A 20,969-nucleotide genomic window follows, 5' to 3' on the forward strand; every position below is an offset into this window, starting at 1 on the left:
ATGGGATTGGTAGCCATAGTGCCTACAGAGGTGTCATCAGTCTGCAGGGACAGATGCCCTCACCACATGTCTGTTGCACTTTCAGTTTTAATCCTGGCACCCCAACCTTTGTCCAGAGGCAAAAATGAAAATCAGTCTGGAAGACACTGCGATGACACACTGGGTCAGCAACTGATTTAATTAATTGTGAAACCCACAGGGATGTCATGCAGCTTTGAGGGGACAGAGATTATTGTCTTCCCCGTGATGTTAATTATTAATCTCATTACGTTGCACGTGGAGAGAAATAGTGGGAGATGTCTCAACATACAAATTTAGACGCCGGCCGTTGCGTGTCTGAGGCTGCTTTTTGAGATGGGTCGCCCCCCCCCCCTTTCAAAGCGCATATCCCCCGTGCGCATCACTGTGCCATCTGGGACTGACCTCACACTCTCTCGTGCGGTGTCACAACTTGTTTGCGGCTCCCACTTATAAGAAAGAATTCCACCGCGGAAGAAAAGCAAGTCTCTAAAGAATCCGTATTTTACCACACTGTGTGCCCCCCACCTCCCTCCTGACCGCTTGGACAAATAGGGGGCGACTCTTAAAGCTTCTCCCCCATTGGTATTCATCCAATCCAACAGCTTTCAAACCAGAACAGAGCAGCTGAAAGAAACCACAACACAGTCATTTTTTTTCTCGTTATGCTCTACATTTTCATAATGTTATTTTGCCGTGATGAGACAGAGTATCTCCGGGACTGCTCTTGCGTGGAGCAACTGCGCCTTTGTTCAACTGTCCAAACCTTCTGAGAGTTGAGGCTCTCCCGGGTCAGAGCGCTTTTATCCGCAGTAAGCGCTTTTTTCAGCTGATATATTTGAAAACACTGAAGATTTTGCAAAGCCTGCTCGAGTAACAGGTAGATTTCAAACTTTGTGTCTAATTCCTTTAATTTCTTGCGCGCTAAAGCAGATAATCTATCATCCTATCAGACTCATAAACGTCACCTTTTTTATTCCAGATTTTGGGTGTTAAATATCTGATGTTTCTAGAAAGTAAAACGCCCTTTTTTCCATCAGGACGCTGAAGTGGGCGTCGGTTTCATTTGCTTTTCGCGTGTTTTTTTTTAAGGGGGGGATGTGATTTCTGAACCTCCAGGAATCCAGCGGCTCGTCGCGCGTGCGGTTGTGGGGGGGTTTCAGCACCGCGGACAGCTCCTAGCACGCGGCTAAGCTTCACGCGGTTCAAACTTGGGGCCGAGCCACACACTCCGCCGCCGCTGCCGTCGTCTCATTCAGCCAGCTCCTGTGCCACTCACAGCCCACACTGGTTTTAGGCTTTAGAACAACTCAACACAGATTGCTGCGAAGGATGCTGCTGCTGCTGCTGCGCTGGGTTTACACAGTCCATTCATCGCACAGCGGCGCTGGAAACTGAGGAACCCTGCACAGGTAAGAGATGTTTTTGCCCAGACTGATTTGTGCCTTAAGGTGCTTTTTTTGGTCAACTTCTACAGCTGGTTTGTTAAGAGCGTTAACGAAATTAGTTTATTTAGGTTTGAATTTGTTGAGGACTTCGCCTCACCTTTTTTATTATGTTGACAAAATCTTTGTAGTTTACATCTAAAAACAAAGGGGATGAAGGAGTCAGTCAGTGCGCAATTTGTCATTTTCTTGAAATATTATTCACATTGGACTTTGTTTACCATTACTATGATGACCAACATTTTGCCTCCTTTTTGTTTACCACTACATCTCAGGCTACAGCCATGTCTACTTGCTGCACAACCTTCCACATGTGCGAGGCTGCTGGAAAAAAAAACTACTAAAACAGGCGCTGCAGCACAAACCAACCGCCATATCTCCCAATGTCAAATCTCACACGTAAGGCAAATCACTTTGTGTCACAAAAAGTGCGAAACACGGGCGAGAAAGTCGATTATAAATTCAAAAAACTTGACAATTAGTTAGCGTGCCACAGGCTGTGCTAGAGAAGAAGATGTTCTCATCTACACAAACACGGTTGATCTTTTCCACTGGTTTCTGTTTTCGGAATTTTAGTCTCCCACCTCAGAAAATGTATTGTTATCTATCATTGGTGCCTTTTGCCTCTCGTGTTAAGATGAACATATTAATAGTCTGAACCACATCAGAGCAGATTAACATCATATTGCTGTAAATGAGCGTGAGAGCAGTGAGATCCTACTGTATGTGGGGTGCTACAGATAGAGTGACGGACTGTGTGTAATACTTCCATTATCAGATCATGAGGAGTTTAAAATACATTTTTAAACACAGGAGGAATATAAATGAACACCCTGAGGTGCAAATATTTTCAGGCTGCGACGGTAATAGTGGACAAAGTCATTAAGGGAAGCAAAATGTACTGTGGATGCTTCCTCCAGTCCCAGGGGCATCTGTGCTGCATGTTCAGCAGATAAAACACAATAGAAAACCCTGTGAGTGCAGTGTAATCACTTCAGTCAACACAACCATTCATATATACTGTATATTTACATTTACTTTTAGTCCACTACAACAATGACTGTTTAATTGATCATTAGTGTATCAGAAGCATGTTTCTGCATTTCTTACATTATAGAATAATGCCTTTTAGTAAATCCTCCTCCTGTAAGAGCGAGTCTGGACTGATGAGTGAGCCCAGCATTCATGGCTGAAGATGTTGATTACTGTAAATTATTCAGGTCATGGCTGACTGAAGAAGAGAATAACTCCACTGCCACCATCTGAATCCAGAAACAGAAAAAGTAGCAGGAGCAGGTGAGGCTGTCTGACCTGTGGTGCCTCCATGGCTCGGGTCCCTGCGTGCGGTCATCCCTCACCTGTCAATTCTGACATGATGCTTGCGGGCGGGGAGGGGGGGCGCACTCGGCGGTGTTACATTAGGACAGGGAACGCTGTTAATTACACTGAGTGTGGGACAACCAGACCTGGGTGGCAGCATGCAAGAGTTTTAGAACAGTGCAGAAAAATAGCTCCTTATCTGCGAAGAGAAACCTTGCAAAAGCTTTAGATGAAGTACAAGCAACTCTATTATTACGCTGCGCCTCTTTAAACCCCCCCTTTAAAGGTGTCAGTTTCCCTATAGCTGCTCCAGTGATCTATAAAGTGGCTGCCCATTAGTCCCAAGTAAACATTAGAGCCACTAAGTGGGTGTCTACCAAACCATTATATTTAACAGAGCACGACTTAACTTTGCAGTTTTAAGTTAACACACGTGCTTTTGCTTAGACCTCTTACAATACACTAGGGTTGTATCAACCACCAGCTACCAGAGATTAAATTCCTGCGCGATGAATCCCTCCAGTCCTATCAAAAACAACAGCTTGATAGCTCAGACTTCCTTATGATCATGCATGTACCTACACACACATGTACACACTCACACACACAGGTGCAAGCGAGGCACAAGTTGGATGTCTGCCAGTATCGTCCATATAAAGTCTGGTCTATACTGTACACCTGATGCTTATAACATCTGTCAAATGAAATATTTAATGTCCCTCTGTTCTGTTGCAAATGTAGATGTTTATGTACTGATTTGTATTCTGTGAGCTGATAGCACATCTGCACCAGTGTTAATAAGACATAGTTGTGTGTTTCCTGTGTACAAGGTGAAGGCAGAGTGACCATGAAAGATAAGAAGTGATTGAAAACAGAGGCTTCAGGGGCAGAGCTGGAAATGATTTCAGTGTGTACGTTTTAAGGGTGTACAGTCGGTACGTTTGTGTCAACTCAGATGTACACATTGAATGAGTGCAGTGTCAGCTCCCTCATTCACTGACAATGAACTCTTGATAAAATCGTGGTTAAATAACTTATTAAACTAAGAAAAATCGCTCTGCCTTCAGGAGATTCCTACTCATGTAGAATGATTTAAACACGGACTTACTCTAGTGAAAGCAAAGAGAAGCTTCCTATTAATTAATGATGTGTGCATGACTCTCAGATTAAAATTAACTGCTGCACTGACTGCAAATGACTCATTCCTGTTTTACATTCTTTGCATACGTGTGAGAGGTTCCTAGGTGAGTCCTGGGTCAGCCACATCAATAATCTTCATTGTGAGTAATAATGAACTGTTGTTGATTCCTTCTACTTCCCGCTCTTTCCAAAATATATTCTGACTTCGGGAATGCTAAAGGGATCAGTGGTACTCGAAAAAGTAGGATTAATAAAACTTATTCCATTATTGTTATCTGTGGATCAACTGTAGATGACAGGTTTTCCACCCCTGTCTGAGAAATATCCATGTTTACAAAGACTTAGCACACTGTTCAAAAGAATTCAATCAACCGGTGTTTGCCCTTAATTTAGATAAAGGCAGGTGTGTTCAGTGTGTTTATACAGATAGATTTTTTGATACTACATCTGTCAAGTCAGTGGAGGAGAAGAGTCGGGCAAGCTGAGCTCCCTTTACTTTCAATACTGCTGATGTAGTATTCAAAGAAAATGTTGTGACACATTATAGGAGGTGGTAGCTGAGGATCTGTTGATCAGAGCATTTAAACTGTCCCACAGTTATAAGTTATAAGTTTTTTTGCTTGTGATGCAGTATTTGATTGTAAGCCCTTGTCATAGATTGTCTATACGTTGTGAGCAGTTCAATCAGAGCGATTTTCACCACTCAGATTGTTTCATTTTAGTAATTTTTAGGGGTCTAAATGCGTAAAGCTTCCCCTTATTTGCACTGCATTTCTCAGAGATCAAGAGGTTTTAGTTACTGTATGTATTGTACGTACCAGACAAATATTGACAGTTGAGCTATTACCTAAAAAGTATCTCTTTCTTACCTGAAGTCAAATGAAAAACTGGAACTGGTTAGTTTGAATAATAAGCATGTAGCACCACTTGTTAATGAAAAGATTTGCATTTACGTGGAAAGGTCAAAGATAAAAACAGTAATATATCTTAAGTTTAATCGGCATTAAGATTAGCAAATCTTTATTATAAAAGAGAAAACATTCTTGTTAAGGTCACATTTGCATGTTTTATAAAATGATGTTAATCTGCAGCCTCAACCTTTAATGAACTTTTTCTATGATGACCGGGTTGATGTCTCATACCTACTTCACAGGGACAAGCACCTGTGATATGTTTTATAAATCAGGCATAGAGGTTTGGCATTATAACCATAACCAACCAGACAGTGGCAACAAACACAAGGCTGTTGAGTCATGATATTTAGGAATTAATGGCCCTGAGAATCTATTTTCCTCAATCTGCTTCTTATAATGACTGATGGGAACATGAGCGCATCATTTTCTGTCCAAGTTAGAAACTGTTTAGTCATTTCACTTTAGAGATGTCTGTATTTGTGCTTTTTTCTGTGCTCTTGTCCCTGGTTTGAAGTGGCAGGGGCTCAGTTGGAAAAATATGTTGTGTACCTCAGTGCACCAATCAGGATTTAGCAACACTGGAATCAAAATGTGACAATGCTTTGGATTTGGAACTAAGTTTTTAGCAGCTTTAAAGAATGCGCTTAGGTACTCTCAGTCAAGCCAGCAGAAGCGTTGATGCTCAGGTTCCCAGATTTATTTTAATGTGACTGAATAGTTGAATTAAAGTAAAAGAAAAAAAAAACAAATGGGGAACACAATGGCCCCTGAAATAAAGATGGAAATACCACTGTGTAATCTTGCACAGTGGTACACCTAAAAAAAAAACATCACGACTTACTCTGGATGCAATGAAACTTTCATTTTCCCATGACAAGAACTAAATTAAGAGAAATTGAACCAGCTATTTAAAAACAATCCTGATTGCTCTGGGATATTGTTTTTGCAGTTATATAAATGATGAATTTGAAAACATATAAGAACTGAATATGAACTCTCATTTTGTCACATTAAAATAATGCTGATATCAATTGGTAGTCCAGGGACAGTGCTTCTAATGATTTCCAGAACTCATGGTGTTTCAGGTCCAGTTTCTTTTAACAGTGTGGTGCTGTGATGATGAATAATGCAAAGGTACAATAAAAACCTCTGAAACGAAAGCACTGAACATCCATCATGGTGTTTGAGCCAATCATAGGCCTGGCAGTAATGATCTCTGAGAGACAAAGAGAAGAGGATGAATGTTTGATGAGGAAGGCAGAATGGGGCTCCTGGGAGGTGAAGGGACCATTGAACACATGCAAGGGATTCCCTCCTTTACAGGTGGAGAGAGAAAGAGAGAGAGAGAGAGAGAGAGAGAGAGAGAGAGAGGAGATGAATGAGGGGGAGGTGCAGTGCAGTTGGCTTTGAAAGATGAGGCACACTGTTTGTAAAACAGATATATAAGCATATATATAGAACGAGGTGGATTGTATGATAATCAGGAAGTGATATGAGGTGTGTTTTCCTCGTACTGACTGCTTTAAGTGAATGTAAGTGCACAGTGTGACAGAAAATAGTTACAGTGATGCACTGAGCCCCTGAATTGATTCCTGTCTTCTTAATTGCAGTAGCTGCTTCTCAGAAAATGCCTTGAAATTCAAACTTCAAGGACCTCCTCACTCTCTAATCGTAATATAATAATTGTATAAATTACCTTATCTGAAAAGGTCAGTGGTTGTGTTTTTAGGAGATATTTCATTGTTTTACTGATGCAGCTTCAGGGTTGGCATTGATCCACTCAGGCCTCTTCGCAACATTAGCTGAAACTTGCTTGTTTCTATAGATCCCATTAGTAGCCATCTAACACTGTTGACGAAGCACCTCACTGTGCTCTTGTTTTAAGTGGCCACGTTACTGTCGGAATGAGTTATTCCGAATAATTCCACAGAGGTTTGGTGAGGAAAACCCCAGCTTTGGAGTAACTGATTAGTTACCCAAGTAGTTATTTAGTTAGATACTTATGCTTCTGTGAAGATATATGCAATCGACTCTGTGAACCTATGGAGAGAAGGGTGCTATGGGTAACTGCTGGTCATAGAGGCTTGCAGGGGAGTGTAAGCTAACACCTCACAAATCTCAACAACGCATCTTGCAGGAATGCATGTCGAACACTCTGATTGGTTGATCCAAATCCAGTTGTCGGGCAGGTAAAAGTCAAACAAATATCTCCAACCAAATCCCATTTATTTTCACCAGTGTCCTGCCCAGAAAAGCCCATTTCATTTCAAAAAGTTTATTAAACAGAAAAGCCAAAAATCACTGCCTCCAGCTTCTCAAATGTGAGGACTATCTGTTCTGTAGTGATAAAAAAGGCTCAGTAATTTCCTAAACCAGCTGGTCACTAGTTTTGATCAAATGTCACTTAAACAGAAGTAAATAGCACATTTGCTGGGGACCATTTTTTGCTGCAGATTAATAAATGTTCCTTTAGGTGTTCTAGTGTGTATTTATAGGTGAGCGTTCAACTGAAAAGAGACCATGTGCATGTTCAAAACAAGGGAACATGTCACCATGCGCAATTATGTGACTCCTTAATGTGTTTAATTTTTTATTTTAATTTAATATTTTTTGGAATAAATGAGGTCTCTGGTTTTAGGAATATCCTTTATTGTGTGTCAAGCAATTCTATCAAATATGAAATAGTAAACTATTACAGAGTTTCATTTGTCACAGGTGCTCCCAGGATTTGAGCTTCATGCATTGTTTGTGCCTGGTAATTTGTGGGTGTATGAGCACTCTTGAGCCTTCTTTCCCATTAGCACACCATCTTCAGTCCCCCCCCACCCACGACCGTTCTCTTTGTTGGCTGGAAATGTGATTTTAGGGAAGTCTGACTCCCATTACCTTTGCTTCCTCTTAGCCAGGCTCCAAGTCATTCCACTGGGATCTCCAACCTGCTCATCCAGGCTCAGGGCTGCATATACAGTAGATGACCTCCACTCTTCAACACTTGCTATCGCCTGGGGGGATATTACCATATTAATGCTGCACTCCACTCCCGGGACAAATGAGTGTCATAAAAAAATCAGCCTGGATAGCATCTTTCTCAAAACCCCACCCTTTCCCCCCTCACACTGCTGCCCACACTGCCATCCCTTTTTTTTCCTGCCCTCTCGCATCTGCTATCTTTTCTTGGATTTTTTTCGGCTCCCATCCACTCCTCCCATTCCTTCACACAGTCTGGTTTGAAGTGTGTAAGAGGCTGGCAGGCTTTACGCTCTTGAATTAAAAAGGCCATCTGGTGAAGAGGGAAACAGAGATGACTGTATAGGAGGAGAGAGGGAAAATGAGAGGCATGGTTTTTCTTTGAAGTTAACGTGTAGACAGAATCCTGGGTGGGATATTACATCTAATGTGTAAATATTGCTCTTAGCATCTATCATTTATACATACACACAGTATTTTGGAATTGTGTCACACTCATTTTGTGTATGTATTACAAGCAGAGCTATCAGAAGCAGTTATTAAGTGTTATGTCAAGAATTTTATATATTGGAAAATACTCGATGACTTGCTGTCTTAGATGATTGGAATATCACACTCACACTATCTGTATACTAAATATGAAACTAGTATCAGCAGCTGGTTAGCTTAAATTATCTTAGTGTAAAGACTGGAAACTGGGGGAAACAGCTAGTCTGGCTCTGTCCAAAGGTAAAAAAAAAAAAACCACTTCCTGGCACCACTAAAGCTCACTACTTGTTATATTGCATCAGTTTAATCCACATTAAAACTGAAGTGTATAAACAACATCATGTGGTTTTATTGGGAGGCTCTGTGCTGGGCTGTTTATTGGCTGAGAGCAAGTGACAACATCTGTCTAAGAAATAGTCTGTCACACAAACTCTGTAAAACTACAATGTGTCATTCTAAAAAAACAACAACAACCAAAAAACAGATTAAACAAACAAGAATACAACAAATAAATTAGTGAGATGTTTCCAGTCTTTGCTCTAAGCTAAGTTAGCTGGCTGCTGACAGTACCCTCACATTTAGTTTACACAGATGAGAGTGGTATCAAGAAAGCAAGAAAACAAACAACCTAGATATTCCCCAACTGTCTAACTTTTCCTTTAATTCATGAGTGATTGAAATGCTGGTAGTCAGATTTTGTTACCTTTGGACAGAGGCAGGGATTCTATTTCTCAGAAAGCCCAGACAGTCCTGAAAGATTTTCTTAAAATCTTGTGCACGTAAGATAGATAAATATCATCTTTCAGGACTCTGGGGGCTCCATGGGTTCCCCCCACTATAGTCTTTAAGCTAACAGGTTATTGCACTCTACGTTCAGACATAAGTGGGATATAAATCCTCTCATCTAACTTATGGCGAGAAAGTAAACAATTGTATTTCCCAAAAATGACAAACTATTCCTTTGAGTGTGATTTTCAATCAAAGTATCTTAAGGTAAAGATAAATTTGTACATATGAACTTAAAACATTAAGAAGCACTCTTCATAAAATTGTGGGAGGAGGTGAGGGGATTACCAAGCTTCTCTGCTTGTGACTCTGTAACGACAGCTTGTTTAAAAGTGTGTTTTCCGAAAGGAATGCCATCATAATAGGGTGGATATTGAACTGTTGTGAACAAAGACAGGGAGAGATAGAGAGTCCACTGATGAGATGGAGGCACCCCATGGGAATGCAGGATCGGGGAGGAGACTGACAATGCATCAGCCAGAAATCCTTTTGTCACCATTCTCTCTTGGGGCTATGCTTAAGTGCTTTACCAGTGTTATTGCCGACATTTTTTTTAACTGCGGAGTTCTATTCAAAATAAACACATTTAGTCACTCTACAGCCTGGACTTGTAGTTTCCTTCGCCATTTGGGTATTTATGACGGCAATGTTTCACATTCTGCAGAGTTACACTACAGCCATAACACGCTCCCCAAATACTAAAACGCTCATGTTGTACACAGTTGTATTCCTTCGCTTCTCTGGGGTTGCCTTTGTATGCAGGGGAAGTAGTAGTGACTTCGTCCATATTCGCAGGCTGTTGCAATGGACTTTAACTTGTTGACACGCAGTCGAGGGAGTAAATGGAGAGTCTGACATACACGCATTTATCTTGTGTGGAAGAAAAAGGACCTTTTAGGTTTCACTGACAGTTCATCAAGTGTAATGCAACATGTCACATCTTATTTCTTATTAAAAGACTGCAGTGTTTGCACTGGAAGCATCTTTAAGGCACCAATGCTTCAGCAAACAACTGCAGGACAACTAAGAGTACAGATGGATCAAAGATAATTCATTAGATGCAATATCTAAACATATTAGTGGTCTGAAAGAGAGACTTGTATTATTCACTCATTGTTTTATTTGGGTTGTGTTGGCATTTAAAAAGCAGAGCATAAAAAGATCTGACTGAAGTCGGATCAGTTTGGTCAGTTCACAGAGCAGGCTTCCCAACTCTCCCATAGGACTTAGCACCATGCATGGCCGGACTGGCCCACTTGTCCTGGTCTGTCTTCCACTTCCTCCTCACCCTCTCCATCTACTGGCAAGTTTCCATGGAAACAACAGGGAGAGAGAGAGAGAGAGAGAGAGAGAGAGAGAGGAGGGAGAGGAAGACAGAGAAAAACCCCAAAGAATGGGGTCTGCAGTTGGGCTCCTGGTGAGAGCTTTATGTTGTTTTAATAGGTAAGTCAGTGTTTTGAAATAGAAAGAAAGAAGAAAGAAATATGAGTGTTAATATCCCCCTGCTCTGTTTTCATAATCTCCCATCAATACTGTTAATTACTGCTTGTCAGCCTACTTGACTTGTTGAGACAATGGATATGAGACAGATCATTCTGGCTCAATAATTTACACCGATAAACTTCTCCCACACTCAACACTCTGCTTAATTAAGCCTCTGGGATTTGTGGGGACTGACACCAGGACTGAACAATAACCCTGTGTCTCTTCTGTTGCCAATCCATACACAAGCTGGATCAGCTTTAACTCCCTTACATGAAGTGTCACATTAAACAAGGACATGGTTCAGCACAGTAATGATACCAGATTTACAACTAATTTAAGTAGCTTGAAAGAATAAATGTTACTATTTCAGGCAGAGGATCTCTTATATAGCAGAAGGAAAACATACAATTAAGAAAAACAGCTGGATCGTTTTACATTTTATGGAGGTTTAGAGTAATCTAACTTGAAGCAATAGTCCACCATTTTGGGAAATACATCTATTTGCTTTCATGCTGACAGCTAGATGAGAAGATCAATACCACTCTCACGTCTGTCCATTACACTGGCTTCAGACACTCACAGACATCTTCAGAAAGTATTCAGGCTTATTCACTATTTGCACACTTTATTGTCTTGTAGATTTAATTTTACGTGGGTAAAATTGCCATCAATCTCCATTCAATAACCCACAATGGAAAACACGTTTTTTATTCATTTAATTATTAAAAATGAAAAACTGAAATCTATCATTTGCAAAAGTCTTCAGACCTTTAATTCAGTACTTTGTTGAGGCCCCTTTGGCTGCAATTACAGCTTAAAGTCTTCTTGGGTAAGTCTCTTCAAGCTTTGCACACCTGGATTTGGTCAGTTTATCCCATTCTTCCCAGCAGATCCTCTCAAGCTCTGTCAGATTAGATGGGAAGTGTCTGTGAACTGACATCTTCATGTCTCTCTGCAGATGTTCTGTGGGGTTTAAATCTGAGCTTTCGGTTGGCCACTCAAGGACAGTCAGAGATTTGTCCCGTAGCCACTCGGGTCATTGTTGGGCTTAAAGGTGAACTGTTGCCCCAGTCTGAGTTAGATTGATGGGCAAAAATTGGCAATTTTAACCAATAAAATTAAACCTACAACAGAATTAAGAGTGCACAAAGAGAAGAGGTCTGAATACTTTCTAAAACCACTGTCTATAAAGCTACAGCCAGCAGACGCTTAACTTACCTTAGCAGGAACTTAACTCAGGAACTGGATATGAGTAGATATATGGCTAGTTTGTTCTCTCAACACACTGAAAGACAGTCAAAAAGTATATTTCCCAAAATGTAGAACTATTCCTTTACTAGCACTACAGAATAGATTAATCCCTCTCTAAAGTACTGTCTGTTGTTGGTTGTATTTTGCAGAAACTTGGCAGCACACAAGTTGTGCTAATTTTTTCTTTCCTCTAACTCCAAGGAATCCATTTTGTAGCTGACCCTCTAAACCCTGACCCGGCAGATCAGTTGTGTATTATTATTAGTTTAAATGGACACATAGTAAATGCCCTTATATTTCAAGGACAGAGCTTAACTGCAAATCATAACACATTCTGGACTTGCATCTTCCTTTGTATTGAAAAATAAATAATGTACCATACACCAGGCTGCAGAACAAATGAATAAGTTTATGTAGCTCTAGATAAAATCATACTAATTCAGTCTGTTGGCAACTAAATTAATTTGTATGCTTGAAATAGATTTCAATACTTTATCTCCCTTTTATTTGCATGTGGATTTTGCTTTTGTTGTGTCCTTGCAAGACTGTGTGTGAGCTGTTAATGTGATTTGACAAAACGCTCCTAGGGATATGATTTGTTGTAGACTTTCGGTGTACAGGAGCATGTGCACATGTGATTATGAGAGAGTTGTACAATCATCTGCCTTCGAAGGGAAGCAACATGAGGTCAGACAGACAATGAAACAGCAGGAGAGAAGGAAAGGAGTTTGAAAATATTACACACACTCACACACACACACACACACACACACACACACACTCTACATGAAGCCTCTCGCAATGAGAGATTGACTGTGTGCTGCTTGAAAACACCAAACTCTAATGGTGAACTCTGTCTTCAAGCTTCAGCCAATTATTTCCAGAATATCCTGTCTGCATAACAAAACATGTCAAATGGTGAATGTCCTTATAATTTGTGTAAAACAAAAGAAATGTCTCGTCAAAGTAGATTCATCTTGTTGATTAGTTTACTCTCGCTGAGTAATAGCATGCGTGGTGGCTGCTACTGTAAAAAATGAACAGTCTTTATTCTGCCCTGCTCATCACAGCCATCATCAATAAGCATCAAAGGATACACATATTCACTCACTTGTGCAGATGATGTCAAATATTTCTATGGGACGAGTCAGTCCCAGGCAGACACAATGTATCTGAGACAAAGGGATCATTGTACTCCAGCTCAAAGGCTGTGACTGACTTTCTCTCTGTTTGATCTGCAGGCTGTAATCTACAAAAACTCTGAAGAAGAGAAGGACGGAGAGGATGGCACTGATCCTGTAAATGGCCTCTGTCAGAATAAAAACACTGGTGCTTTGAGATCTGGTGCTGCTGCGCCTTACTGTTCTTCTCTTCAGTGAAGCCATCATCAAAAAGCTGACCAGACGCTGACGAGAAACCACAGGCAGGACAGTGACCTTGTTTTGCCAAGGGATATGTCATTGGGGAAATCCCCTGTGTTGGGGGTGCGCCCTGTGCCCCGACCGCTCCGGCTGTCTCACCTCGGCCTGCTGTTCTTCTGTGTGTCTCTCTTCACCCAGGCTCCCCAGGGTTTGCCTGCGGTAGGTTACAACACTGACTCCAAGAGGGAGATCACGCTGGATGGAGATTTGATGATTGGTGGCCTGTTCCCCGTGCACCAGAAGGGTGAGGGGGCAGAGGACTGTGGGAAGATCAATGCACAGAGAGGGATCCAGAGACTGGAGGCCATGCTGCTGGCGCTAGATGAAATCAACAGGGATGAGCGCATCCTGCCAGGGATCAGACTGGGAGCTCATATACTGGACACTTGCTCCAAGGACACCTATGCTCTAGAGCAATCTCTAGAGTTTGTCAGGGCCTCCCTCACCAAAGTGGATGACAGTGAGTACACGTGCCCCGACGGCTCCTACGCCATCCATGACGACGTTCCTCTGGCTATTTCTGGGGTCATAGGAGGCTCCTACAGTGATGTCTCCATTCAGGTAGGAATTAATAAAAAAACACACTAACTGAGTGTGTGGGTTCACCATATCAAATCTGTAATGCAGTTATTAATTTTCAGTTTGCTGTTGAAGATCATCTGTATTTCATCCTATGAAATGAGTTGATCAAAGCTACATTATTTTTGTCAGACAGAGCAATTACAAAAGGTGTATTTTACTATCAGCGGCTACTGCTGGCTTACGAGAGAGACAGAAAGAGGAGGGAGCACAAGAGTGAGTGATGGATAGTCATATAACTGTCCATTTAGACTTAAGTACCATGTGCAATTACCCTTTGCGAGATGTTAACACAGGGACTTAATGAGTATTGGTTCCGCAAGGAGGATCTGTTTACCTGTGCGCCCATATGCTTGGCTGATCTAATTTAGAAGATCTCTTTCTCTTTCCCGGTAATTCACACTTCAGCAGTGGTCCTGTCAGAGGCAGACATGCTACAGATGTTGCGCTCGGGATGGGCTGACAGGATGACTAGTGACGGCATGATTACTCTCAGCAGCAGTGCTCCTCTCGGCTCAGTCAAGCTGATGCGATGAAAGCCCTGCTAATTGGCTCTCCAAATATTCAGCTGTAATATGGCTGCCACATCAGTGTAATTTCAAGTCATTGTGAGAAGAGATGGTGTGTCACGTGGAACTGAGATTTGTAAATATCCACAAATATACATGCCTTAAAGCATTAAGTGAAACTCATCATCCTGGCTCAGTCAGCCAGAGGACCGTGTTCTCGCTGTCTCGGCTGAAGAGTACGGTTCACCTCACTTGAGACACGCAGCCTCACGTTCCGGATTGCTGCTTATCTGAAGAAAGGGAGGCACTTCTGCCCATCCAGAGATAATAACTGGCTTTGGATAATTGATAAACCATAGATAGTGCAGGAACCCCTGCCAATAAGAACCAGCTTTGCCCAATGGGTACTTCAGGAGAATCTGCTGGTGGTGGCATCCTCCCATTCTTTTTAGTCATGATTTATAGACAACAGTGGTCAATAGTAGACAGGTCAGCAGTGATATGCCAACAATTAACTGACCAAATAGCTTCTTCAGTGACTGCTGTCACACAACATATTGTATTAAGTGGGTGTATGAAAGCCCTTGTTATATTTTGTAGACAAGTTTAAAACAGCATGTTGAAAATAAAATGAAATATCTACTTCCATTCGAATAAATGGTACTATTTAAAGTATGCTAGGTTTAATATTCCCAGATCGTTCTGGATTTCATTTTCTGTTATTTTTTATAGTTCCAAAACAAATGTTTTAGTCTCCCTGCTGACAAAACACAATGCCAAACATACAGTACAGTACTGTGATACATTATGCAGGTGGAGAGCCCTTGGGAAATGATGTAAGAGGAGGATTCAGAGCACCTATAAAAAGGGATTCCTGGTGAAAAGGACAGTTTGGAAATAAAGGATTTGATAAACGAGCTGTAATTTTAGTGAAACCCGGCATCTGGGGCTCCTTAGAGAGTGCCCTTGTCTTGTGGTAATTTATGGATGTACTATTACAAGCCTGAGGTCTGAGGTCTGCCCCAGCTTCTCACTGAATCTTCCTCATCAGTCGGAGTGCACCACAGGACGCGGCTCCCTTTCTCCCCATGGATAACCCTCTATATTGTAATGCAGTTCCGTTATGAGGTGAGCTAGCTCTTGGTGAACATCTAATCATGGCAAGCAACTATAAACACAGTCTCTGGAACCGTAAATCTGCTCATATCTTAATTTCTTGCTCACTTGCAGCCCTTTAAAATGTTGTGATCACACAATAACGTCCTCTACAAAAAAACACTTGCTTTCTTTGTGCCTTATTCAACTATTCTGATGTTTTAAAGATTTTCTGTGTGAGATGTGCCCTTTGAAAAGAAGGGGTACATCTGTTTACACATGCTTGTGTCCTCTTATGTTCAGGGACAATGTTATTACACAAAGATATGCATTTGGGGCATGTGAATATGTGGCATTTCTGTGCTGCCGCTGGTTGTTGCACTGCAGATACCATCTCCACAGTGTCTCTGTCCTTTGTAGCTGCCTAGTTTGTGCATAATCTATCGCCACACAGACCTTTGAGTGAACCAGCCTGGCTGTGTGAAAGGCAGACAGTTAAGTCAGACTTGTGTATCTCATCACCCCAAAGGCAAGGCACTTACAGGACAACTAACAATATTAGTTTAAAGACCCCGATCGCCTTGGCGACATGGTGGAACATGACGAACTGACAGGTGGTGAGAACGCCAAGTGCTGTCTAAATCTGTCACAATGAAGGAGCGTGTTGCTGTGCTGCTGGTGTTATGGTGTGACAATCGCAGATATGGGGGCGGATCTGGCTGCAGGCCTCGCCATGCTGGCGTTACATGGGCGCAGATTGAGTTAAGTGTGGAGGCGAAGTTCTATGACGCTCTCGCAGGCTAGGGTCCTGTCTTCCCCATCTGTGGTTGCAGCCGGGCTGTCTGGTGGCTTGGCAGAGGTGTGCGCGCACACAGAGGATGAGGAGGGATCAAATGAGAGATCATGTTTCACAGAAACACTGAGACAGTGACGGGCAGATAGGATCGCGGAGGGGAAGGGATGGGAGTGAGTCACGTGGCATCATATGGCATCAAACCGTTTGACAATCCATGCCTGTGTCTTAAACAGGAAGCATGTGATGCCATCTGGACAGTTTGAATGAATCTTACTTGTAGGAATATTAATGTGATTCAAGTGTTTAGCCTGCAACATCTTCCCTCTGGTCTATCTAAACAGCAGCTTAGCAGTGCAAGGTGGGCAATGACCTTGTGTTGACATGTTCGGTACATTCAGCATCTTTATTCATGCATGAAAAGCTGGAGCACAGACAAGATTCACATTTGCCTACAAAATATTCAGTAGTATTGTTGCCTGCTGAGAGGCAAAATGCTTTAATCATGAAAGATGTCCACAGTGCTGTCAGCCTGCATCCAATGTGTGAATTTTAGGTGGGTATAGCTCCTTTATAGAGGGAACATTAGCCTTATTACTCTGTAAGGTCCTGAAGGCGTGGGCTAATCAGAGATGTATAATATTCTACAATTACAGTCCAGGAACATCTAGCCTCAGGCTGGTTTCTGATTAATACATGGAAAGGACTCCACTTTTGTCACCCCAACAGCAGTCTGTGCTGCTAAATATGAGTCACTGGTAAGAGAGCACCCCCCAGGCAAAACATCATAATCACCGGGGTGCATTAGAAGAACAACACCTCTGGAATGTCAAACACTCAAACATTCACTAAAGAACTATTCTCAGGCACCAAACACTGATGCTGCTGAAGAAATTTCTGGAGCCAATCTGCAAACAATGAAAAATCACCGCCTGATCTTTCAGAGAGGTGACAAAAATCGCTGTCTGGAGGCAAAAACCTGGCTTGTTCCAGGGTGTTTGGATGAAAGCTCTTATTGTGTAACAGCACACACCTGTGTGAATTAATTGGAATATTTTAGCACACCATCTGAGATGTGGTCATTTTTACCAGTTAATGAGACAGGAGAAGACACACTCACAAAGATGCATGCTGGAATTTAAAGATATAGATCCTGATATGAACACGCTGCTTGACATTTGCAGACTAAACTGTGTGAACAGAATAATAAGGTAAATTTATGAGCTTTCAGCGAACTCAAGAATCTCATTTTTCATCATCCACAAAACAACCCCTATTTATAGAACTGTCTTCATCTGCAGGTAGACGGTGCCAATCTCTGGAGCAAACATGAGTCATATAGAGGATTTAAACATGGATACACACATGACAGAATTCATGCCAGGGAGAACAATAATGATGAAACATATCGGTAAAAACCATGCAGTGAAAATGTATAATTCATGGGTAAAAGTAAAGAACGTGCTCCCGAAATCGTAAATAATTCACATGATTGGATTATTCAGTGGCTTGGCAGAACCCAGTATTTATGCAGTTGCAATATGTATCATGTCCATGGCACCAAGTCAATGAACGTTTCCTGAGATCAGATTTGAACGACAGGATGGCAGCAGATGGCAGAGGTCAGCTGAACGCCAATTTGGTTTGTCATGCATGTGGATCTTTAGTTGACCTAAAACCTAACTTTACTCAGCCGGGCTGCACCGAGTTAGGTCTGTGATGTTTGTCTTACAGAGCAGAGCAGATAAAGAGATGATAATGCACTGAGTCACGGAGGACGAAAATGAAATGAATTGAAGCGAGTACACGTCAAAACTGAGTTATTGACACTGAAAATGAATGGAAGTTCAGGCATAGCTTGACACATGGTGTAGTCTGAATGGTTGCATGAGGAATTGAAAAAAAAAAAAAGAAAACCTACTGCAGCATAAAGGAGATTCATATTATCCAGCAGGATGAGGGGGCTGAACCAGATCAAAAAACACCCTTGCTCAAGGTATCTAACAGTACATATTTCCATCCTGTTAAAGCTGTTGCCAGGCAACTAACTTAAGAAATAAACTAATAATGATCCGGTGCATACTCTAATGCGTGTGCTGTATGTGCATGTGTGTCTGCCCCTTCGTGTGTGTGTCTGCATGTGCATTTCGGAGCACTGCAGTGGGCCGTATATGTGTGATACAGAGTGGAGCTAAGGACCGCTGCTTTGGGAATACAGTGTTATTGCTGTAGAAGCACACTGAGACTGTCTTCTGGGAAGAGCAGATGGGCTTTTCATGTAGAAAAAATCATGACATCTCTACAAAGTAGGCCTGATATTGGACCAGGACACTCTCTCAGTCTCTTATTTTTGTGTTCCTGCGTGTCCTTAGCTCTGTTATTTGCCTACTGCCCCGACTGTGTCTCATCTCACATTCCTTACTTCTTTATTTCTTTCTCTTTACCGCCTCTCATCCATTCAACAGTATGCTAAGCAGACGTTAATCAAAATGAATACATGAAATGTGCTGGAGATGTGCTGCATCTCCAAAGCACTGAAAGAAACTCTGGTTCTGTTGAATTTTTCATCAACCATACCAGTAAATTCTATACTGCCAGCAACTAAAACACTATGTTGGTAATCTTTTTGAAATGTACCAATTTGTTTTATCATGGATAAATAGCTTTTTTAGCTGTGTTATACAACTGTACTTTTACATTTCAAATGGACATTCTCAATTCTTCTAGCTCATGGTGTTCACTGCTGCCTTAGGGCTATCTGTATGGAAACAGTATACGACAGCTGAAAAGAACAATCCTGTTACTCGGTTTCTCTGTGTCAAATGCAGCCACCAGGACTTGTATGCTCTCATTGCTTGGGCGGAAACCACTTTCACAGTAATCTGCTCAGCACCAGACCCTGCAGTGCAGAGCCACACTGGGCCACTTCTTAATTTTCGTAATTAAATAAGATGCTGTCTGATGCAGGATGATCCCTGTAACTGAATGTGTGAGACTGTAAGCCATACAGTGCAGCTAAAACCTCAGGCAATCAAGACATGATGGAAACTATTTAATGCTACTGCATACTGTACTTGCAGTTTAGTCTCATAAAAACCACAAGGGAACATGTAAAGCAAATCCTCTTGTGTGCAAATGTTGAGTTCCTTATTATAACGCTCTTCCTTAAAATTACTTTAAAAAAAATCATGCTACATATATCAATATGGTGTAACTGACATCAAACCTCATCTTAGTGGTTTAATAGATGTTACAGGTCATTTTTGAGCAGTTGAATGATCAAACTAAATTAACATGAGTACCTGTTGTTGTAACTAATTGACTGTCAGCAAATTAAATAACTACATTCACCAAAAATGACTAAATTAACTACAAAGCTAAGCTGTTTTCCTCTTAAATGTCCCATGTACATTTCCGCAACCCCCTTACAACATACAGCTGTAGGGAGGAAGACACAACACCCTCTGACTTCAAACTGCTGAACAACAATATCTGCAGGATATAAACTTGCCATAGAAGCCCTTAATGCATCACACATTTTGCCCTCTTTTGACTCAGCTTCTCTGGTGTCATGTGGCTTATTCCTCAAGCTCTTCTTGTCTGCTGTTTTTGTCCACTACTATCTTGAGCTCCAGTACTCCTGTGATCCTTTGACCCCGTTACAGTTGAGATTCTTGACTGAGACTCCTCGTGCTGATGTAGCCAGTTGGCAGAGGGCACCTTGGTTATAGTTGCATTTCTGCACTCAAAATCATAAGTAACTAACTCTCCCGCCTATAGACTCCATATTATCTGCATATGCTCCATATGTGCCTTCTGATATCTGGCAATGGTCTCTGCAATCACATGTGTCAGTCACAGGCTTTGAAAGGTACAAGGCTCTGGTGTGTCATATAAGCCATATGAACATCTATATAATGATTTCCAATAAGCCCATTGTATCAGAGACATGTCTGGCACTGTGCTTTACAATCTTCCATAAACCAGACGTAAATGGATTATTAATCTGGCATAGAGCTCCCTTTAATGCCCTGCAGAGAAATTACTCATTCGCTACTGTGACCATAGCCAAATTTCAGCAGAATGGATGAATAATGTTACGTTTGTTTTTACTTGTGTACCTGTGTAGACAAATTTATGACATCAATACAACTGTACCAGGCACCCAATATAGATGCAGTGTATTGTTGCATAGGTTAAGAATGATGATAATAATGATACATTGATGTACAGACAAAGGTTCCACGAAGAAAATATCAAGCTTTTTTAAATGTTTGACCAGATGACTGAATATTACATTAATTTCCCATACACCAGCTGATATGCTAATGCACCTACTTGCGCTCTACCCCTTCTTTGTCTAGAAAGACTGCCATTGTGCTCAGAGAACAGTTAAGACCCTCAGCTTAACGACCATACGTAGCCTTACCGCCCCGGATTCAGATCCCACCAGAACCTCCTATATCTTCCCTGCAGGAGCCCTCTCAGCCTTTCCGACTGCCTTTGTGTAAAAACATACCAAGGGAAACAAGGATGTGTCCACACTCCTTAAAGTGAACGAAAATGTCTATCACAGCAATTTTATGAGTAGGCATTAACTTATTTAAAACCTTTCACTGTTCAGTCAGCATCTATCTAACTAATCATCCTCAAGCAAATGTAACAGGCTTTGAATTATCTATGCAACCTACAAAGCTATTTGTGTGTTAGCATATGTTTCTTTGCCTCTAACCACTGGTTTTTGCACATATTTTGAC

At 41.5% G+C, this 20,969-nt stretch overlaps 1 protein-coding gene across 1 annotated transcript in view; it reads left to right on the plus strand.

Moving 5' to 3' along the window:
- Nucleotides 1-21: 21 nt before the first annotated feature.
- grm2a (glutamate receptor, metabotropic 2a) overlaps nucleotides 22-20,969 on the plus strand; it is a 32,336-nt gene continuing 11,388 nt past the window's right edge. The window contains exons 1-2 of the mRNA XM_018686508.2: nucleotides 22-1,430; nucleotides 13,057-13,797. Of these exons, the coding sequence (XP_018542024.1) occupies nucleotides 13,270-13,797 (528 nt within the window). The 5' untranslated portion in view covers nucleotides 22-1,430; nucleotides 13,057-13,269. The remainder of the gene's footprint in view (nucleotides 1,431-13,056; nucleotides 13,798-20,969) is intronic.

This window comes from Lates calcarifer, linkage group LG12 (genome assembly GCF_001640805.2).
Source record: "Lates calcarifer isolate ASB-BC8 linkage group LG12, TLL_Latcal_v3, whole genome shotgun sequence".
Lineage (NCBI taxonomy): Eukaryota > Metazoa > Chordata > Actinopteri > Centropomidae > Lates > Lates calcarifer.